The 7,148-nt window shown below is 35.0% G+C and overlaps 1 protein-coding gene across 1 annotated transcript in view; it reads left to right on the top strand.

Moving 5' to 3' along the window:
- Il26 (interleukin 26) overlaps positions 1-4,683 on the top strand; it is a 21,921-nt gene extending 17,238 nt beyond the window's left edge. Inside the window, exons 5-6 of the mRNA XM_015482668.2 lie at positions 4,373-4,438; positions 4,526-4,683. Coding sequence (XP_015338154.2) covers positions 4,373-4,438; positions 4,526-4,612 — 153 coding nt within the window. The 3' untranslated portion in view covers positions 4,613-4,683. The remainder of the gene's footprint in view (positions 1-4,372; positions 4,439-4,525) is intronic.
- The last annotated feature ends 2,465 nt before the right edge of the window (positions 4,684-7,148 follow it).

Here is a 7,148-nt window from a genome sequence, read left to right on the forward strand (position 1 = left end):
ATATATATATATATATATATATATATATATATATATATATATATATATATATTCATCAAGGGCATTGGTATGTAATTTTCTTTTCCTTGATTTTTTCTTATCTAGTTTTGGTATTAGGGCTTCATAGAATGAGTTTGGATACTTTCCCTTCCTTTCTATTTCATAGAATAATTTAAGGAGCATTGGTATTAATTCTTAAAAAAATCTTATAAAATTTAGCTGTGAATCCATCTGGTCCTGCTTTTCTTCATTGGGAGGTTTTTATTTAAAATTTTTTTTTAAAATTACTATTTCAATCTAATTGCTTGTTACTGGCTTGTTTGTTTTCTGTATTCCCTAGGTTCAATTTAGGTATGTTGTAGATGTCTAGAAATTCATCCATTTCTCCTAGATTTTCGAATTTATTGGATTGTAGGTTTTGAAAATAGTCCCTAATGATCATGTGGATTTCAATGATGTCTGTTGTAATATCCCCTTTGTTGTCTCTAATTTTGTTAATTTGGGTCTTTTATCTCATTCTTTAAATTAATTTGGCTAACAGTTTATCAATCTTGTTTGTCTCTTCAAAGAACCAATCCTTTGTTTCATTGATTATTTGTACTTTTTTGTTTATTATCTACTTCCTTAATTTCAGTCTGATATTTATTACACTTCTTTCCTTTTACTGCTTTTGGGATTGGTTTGTTTTTCATTGTCTAAAAATTTCATTGTCTAAAAATATCATTAGGTTATTATTTGAGATTTTTCTGATCTTTTAGGATGGGTACTCATAGCTTCATAAGCCTTCTTCTAATAATTGCTTTCACTGCATTCCACCAATTCTGGAATGTTGTGTTTCCATTTTTGTTCGATTCTAGGAATATTTTAACATTCTCAATATTTCTTCAATGACCCAGCCATCATTGAAAAGTATCTTTTTGAATTCATATATTGTGTAGTTTTTGGTTTTTCTTGCTATTAATTTAAATTTCATTTCATTATGATCTGAAAAGATGCAAGATATTATTTCAATATTTTGTATTGGATAAGATTTGCTTTATGGTCTAAGGAAGAATAAATTTTGGAGAAAGGTCCATGAGTGACTGAATAGAAAGTACATTCAGCTGTTGTTGGAAGAAATATTCTGCTAATGTCTGTTAAGTCCCCTTGATTTATAATATAGTTTAAATCTGTTCTTTGTTGTTCTTCCTGGATGACCTATCAATGAGAGTGGTGTTTTGAAATCTCCTAATATTATTGTGATGGGCCATATGTCCCTCTATATTGATCAATGTTTTATGAAACTGGGTGCACCAATGTTTCGAGCACCAATATTTACATTTGTTATATGATCTTATTCCCTTGACCAACACATAATTTCCTTCTTTGCCTCTTCTGATGCATTTTACTTTGAAGTCTGCTTTGTCTGCTAGCAGAGTAGCTAGTCCTTCTGGCTTCTGAATTGCATTTGCATGGAACATCATTTTCCATTCTTTGACTTTCAGTTTGTGAATGTCTGCCTGTAAGGTATATTTCCTGGTGTGATTTATTCTTTCTGCGCCTCTATTTTTTTGTTTTTCTTTTTGAATAAAGGATTATTTTAATTATCTTCCAAAATTCTGGCTTAGTAGTCATGAATTCCTTATCTCAGAAAGATTTTATTTAAATTTTTGAAGAATAGCTTTTTGAAGAATGATTTTGAAGAATAGCTTTGCTGAATATAGTAGTCTAGGTTGGTAGTTGTTTTCTTTTAGGTCTTGAAATACATAATTGCATGCCCTCCTGGCCTTTAGAGTTTCTGCTAAGAAATCTTCTGTTATTCTGATGGGTTTTCCTTTGTAAGTCACTTGGTGCTTCTTTCTTACAACTTTTAAGATTCTTTCCTTGTTCTGAATTTTTGACTTTTTGGTCCTGTTTATTTGGGGTTCTAAGTGCTTTGAATATCTGAATGTTAATCTCATCCACTGAATAAGTTTTCTATACCATTAGTCTGTATTTCTGGTCCTTCTTCAAGATCTATGGGTCTTTTGGTCTTTTAATGTTGTCCCAGAGCTCTTGAATACTCTGCTCATAGTTTGTTCTAAATCAACAAGCTTGTCTTCAAGCCCTGATATTCTTTCTTTTGCTTCATCTAGTCTGTTGGTTAGGTTTTTACTAAAATGTTCATTTGATTTATTAAATTTTTCATCACCATGATTATTGTTTAGTTATTTTTCAGAATCCTTTTTATTGATATATTCTTTTATAACCTGTACTTTCTCCATTAGTTCATTGCTTTTTTTTCCTTTTCATTCACTAATCATTTTAATAATAAATTTTTAAAAAATAATTCATTGTATTGCATTTCATCTACTTCAATATCTGAATTTGGTTACTTGGGAGCTATGAACTTTTAGAGTTGTCTTGTTTGCTTATGTCCTCATGTTTCCTGTGTTTCTATGTTGTTGCTTGCACATGTATTGTGATGGATTTGACTTCCTCTGCTGTGTGAGTGTCTTTTCAGTGAGTAGTTTTCTCTTTACAATATTCCTTGCTGGGGGTATAGCTCAGCATCAAAGCACCCATCAGTATGATGAAATTGTTCGGTTCAATCACCAGCACCACTCATTATGCAGCCATACCTCTATCAACTTCTTTCAGTCTCAGGCAGCCAGTATATATTGGGTGCCTCAAGTCCATAATCTCTGTAGGGTACTTTTCTAAATGAATGAAATATAGCAGCTCTATATGGCAGAGGCACAATTGTATGCCAAGTATATAACAAGTTTGCAATAAACATGTGTTTATTTAATGGTGAATGATAAGCTGTTGTCTATGATAAGCATGCAGTGTTTTTTACTGCATGACTTTCTCACACTTTTCTTTGATTAGTTCTCTAGTTATTACAAATAATTTGCCTCTAGTTTAAATCATGTCTATTTCAGTTGAATTTTCAGCCATTTTTGGTCATTCAGTGTTTTTTTATAATAATACTACTAACCCTTTTGTCATGTAGCCCAATTTTAGCAACTGCAACTATATACTGAAAAAAATTAAAAAAAATGAGAGCATTCTTTTAGAAAGTCCTCCTTTCAGGCAAAGCTATCTTAGTTATGGTAGTGAAATTTAGCTATCCTACCAGATCTATAAGATAAAGACACTTGTTGGTTGATTTTTGCCATGTGTTATCCTTCATCCACTTCCATTTCATGAGTTTTAACTGTTATCTTTCTTGATGTGCCTCTACACTATTTTGTCACTAGGATACAGCCTCTTGTGAGACTTTAAGTGAGTGACTAAACCACTTGAAATATGGTTTCCCTTTTGCAAATTGAGAATAACCAATCTATAAAGTCTCCTTGGTCGATTCCAATGCAAAAGTTTTATGAATAAAAACTAATTGAATATATGAGACGTTTTCAACTTTTCCTTCTCTTCCCTTTTCTTTAACCCTATAAACATTTGTGGGAGAATAAAGAAAATGTTAATTGTTTTCCTATTTTATTCCTAAGTGATCTCTGCACTCAGATAGGGTTTGAAAGTATACCTGCACAAAGGGAGACTGGCAGCTTCTCCTGACCAGGCTACCAGCCAGCTTCTCAAAATATCAGCTCACTCCTGGAGCAATTAATATGAAATTCTTGGGAGTTTTCTCCTGATAATCCACACTGAACATTGTACTGTAAATTGTATATGACAGCTGGGGTGAGTTTTCAAAAAGTAAACATTTCTTGTCCTTCTCCTATCTTCCATACTTCCCACAGCTCTCTTTCTCAACTGCTCCAGCCATGCTTTCGTTTTACCAGTGTCTAGAAGGCACTGATCTCTTCCCTGCTCCGGCCTTGGCAACATCTTTCCCTCTCAGTCACTCTGCCAGTGTTTCTTCCCCAACTTTCCTCTCTCCTCTCCTTGCTTTCTCAGACAGCCCAAACTGGCTCCTTCTCATTTTTCAGATGTTATTTTAAGTGTTCTATTTCAAAGGAGCCCTCTGTAACCACCCAATTGAAAGTTGGTTATTATTATAAATCTCTATCACAGAGCACTGTGTATTGCAAACATAGCTTTAATTGTAATTTGCAAATTTTCATTTTTGTACTCTTATTTATCATCTTATTCTCTCTGAAACTGTAAGTTCTGTGAGGACAGAAACCATATCCAGTGACCAGAACATAAAATTTGCTCAATAAACATTTGTTGAATGGATGGAAGAGCACTATAAGTGCATCTTCAGGGGCTGAGGTTATGGCTCAGTGGTAGAGCGCTTGCCTAGCATGTGCGAGGCGCTGGGTTTGATTCTTAGCACCACATAAAAATAAATAAATAAAATAAAACTATGTGTCCAACTACAACTAAAAAAATAAAAAAAATAAATGCATCTTCAACAATTTATATGTATGTATTATTGATTTCTTAGATATCCTGTGCTTTACCAGCTAGAGAGATGACATCCATTACCAGAATGAAAAGAACGTTTTATAGGGTAAATATTTCAAATTCTTATTTTTGAATGATTTGTTTTCTTCAGTACGAAAGACTTCTTCTTTTATATTTTTTATTTTATCTGCAGATTGGAAACAAAGGAATCTATAAAGCCATCAGTGAACTGGATATTCTTCTGTCCTGGATTAAAGAACTGTTAGAAAGCATTCCGTAAATCAAGAGCCCAAACACATTGATTTGATAGTTGTTTTGAAATACAATGATAATAATTAGAAATAAATTTATAACAGCATTCTTCTTTAAAAATTTTGTACACATTTCTGATAATAAATTAGGTAATTCAAAATAGATGAGAGAGATTTAAAGTAATAAAGTCTTAGAAATAAGTAAATTGTCAATAACTTGTACATTTTCTATGTTTTTAAAGAATATCTTGGTTCTATTTTGTTATTTACAAGTGTATAGTAAAAATTTAATTTAAAGATGTACAAACTGAGTTAACTCATATATTATTTGTGGAAGAAAAACGACAAATTACTGGGATATGATATAATGCTGTGGAGACATAAATAGATGCTATATACAAGGTATTGCCTACTTAATGGTCTGATAGTTACTAATTATACCCAGTGTGAACTTAGCTCTTAACTGGTTTTGATTTTAATTAAATGGTGTTTCTTTCTCCTGGATATCCCTTCCATGATAGCATACTTTAATTTCATTGGTTGCAATAGATAATGATAAGATCAGATCACATAGAACATACTGGTCAACTACCTATTCGGAATGATTTACTAGGAACATCTTTGACAGATAACCCAAGCTGGAAAGACCACAAGCAATCAAATTGAAATGATGCTGAAGCTCGATAATGCTCCTTCTGGGTGTCATAAAATTTGGAAAGTCACCAGAGGCCAAGTCAAAGTAAAAATGCAGCTCAGATGTCACACAATCAACTTTTGCAAGGTCTAAAAACCTCATTTTCACAGTTAGCTTTTCTGTTAACTGAGTAACATGGCCTGGCCACAGTTTCTTATAAAAGGGACCCTGCTTCACTGTGATTGGCATATGGCAGTAGAAGACATGGGCTGTTTCTGACCTCATGGCCTGACAGCCAGCTAGGTCACTCTCAGGACATTCATAACATTCTCCTGTGTGCAGACAACACTGATTTGGTGCCTGTGCTACGAACTTTTAGTTTCCTTAAGATCTTCACCCATGATGTACTTGGCAACACTTCATTTATTTTCCTACCATCCAGTTCTTTTCAATCATATGGTGCTTAGGCTGTTCACTAAGTACCATCCTCTCTTGATTGATCTTGTATTTCAAAGTCACCTCTTTCTGCTTTCCCCATCAATTGTGATCCCACTTCTTGCTCTATGCAGACCTCTTTACTAGACAAGACCATAGGATAGGGAAGATGTGGTGATGGGTTGGGAATCTGAGGAGGACTATCTTCATTTAACACTCAATGCACGGCTTCCTGAGGAGACTCTGAGGCCATCGGTAGTGGGACAGCCTTCTTTCCTCAGGAACATTTGACAGAGCTGGGATCTGGGGACTCAGAAACCTGGTCCCTGGCTTTGCCTTGTATCAGGGAGGAGACTGTGTACTCACAACCTCTCCTTACCCCACTTTTAGTACATTATGGGAACAGCTCCCACATGGCTGAGTCTCACTGTGCTGGACTTCCATAGGTCCCCAGTGTCCAGTCTTGCTGACAAGTCATTTTTAATCTGACCATTACTTAGGGTCTCTAGATTTCAGTGAGGCTGGGAAACATTCTTCTGACAGTCAGCAAAGAAATGGACTTTAGGTTTTTAAGGATAACATTTCACCTACCTCCCTAATATTTTTAGGCAACTAAAGTCAATATTTTAGTTTGATTGTTTCCCAAATTGTTTTGTTTGCCAAGAACAGTCAAAATGAAAACAATCTGGGATTCTCATGGAAAATAGTATCCCTTAGGATTAAGTGAGTAAAATCTCTCAGGGGGGAATAAGACAGTCAAGTTAGCATTCGGTCTTACAGAGTTAACATACATACCAGAAAATTAGAAGTTAAAAAGTGGACCAGTCTTCAAGTCTATAAAGTTAAGATAACACACCAGGAGATGGGAGGTTGAGAAGCCAGTTCAGCCTTCTGAGACCATGTGGTCAGTAGAAATACCAAGAAGCTAGAGGCAGACAGGTTTCTAAAAAGAGACAGGACAACAGCTTTCTCTGCTCTGAAAAAAAAATAAGATTCTCCTTGATGATAAGAAACAACTCCAGATGATATGGGGCAAATACATGCATAGAATTGTCACTAAACTAATCTACATTTGGCTGGGTGTGGTGGTGCACACTTGTAATCCCAGATACCTGGAAGGTGGAGGAAGGAGGATCACAAGTTTGAGGCCAGTCTGGGCAACTTAGTGAGACCCTGTCTCAAAATTAAATGGAAAAGGGACGGGGATGTAGCTCAGCATAGATCACTTGCCTCATATATATGAGTGCAAGCTTTGGTTCGGTCCCAGTAACCACAGCTCCGGTATTCTCCAGTTACTTTTACTTTCTTAGTAAAAATCATACCCTGAGGTGGACACTTCATATGGAAATTAGATATGTGCTGATGAAGAGGCATGATGAAGAAAAAGCACAGGAGCAATATGTATGTGCTGACATCAGGAGACTAGGTCCCTGCCTCCCCTGAAGAAGCCATAAAGGCTGCATACCTTTGTCCTTTGTTAGAGTCAGCTTGGGATT

Source organism: Marmota marmota, unplaced genomic scaffold (assembly GCF_001458135.2).
Source record: "Marmota marmota marmota unplaced genomic scaffold, marMar, whole genome shotgun sequence".
Taxonomy (NCBI): domain Eukaryota; kingdom Metazoa; phylum Chordata; class Mammalia; order Rodentia; family Sciuridae; genus Marmota; species Marmota marmota.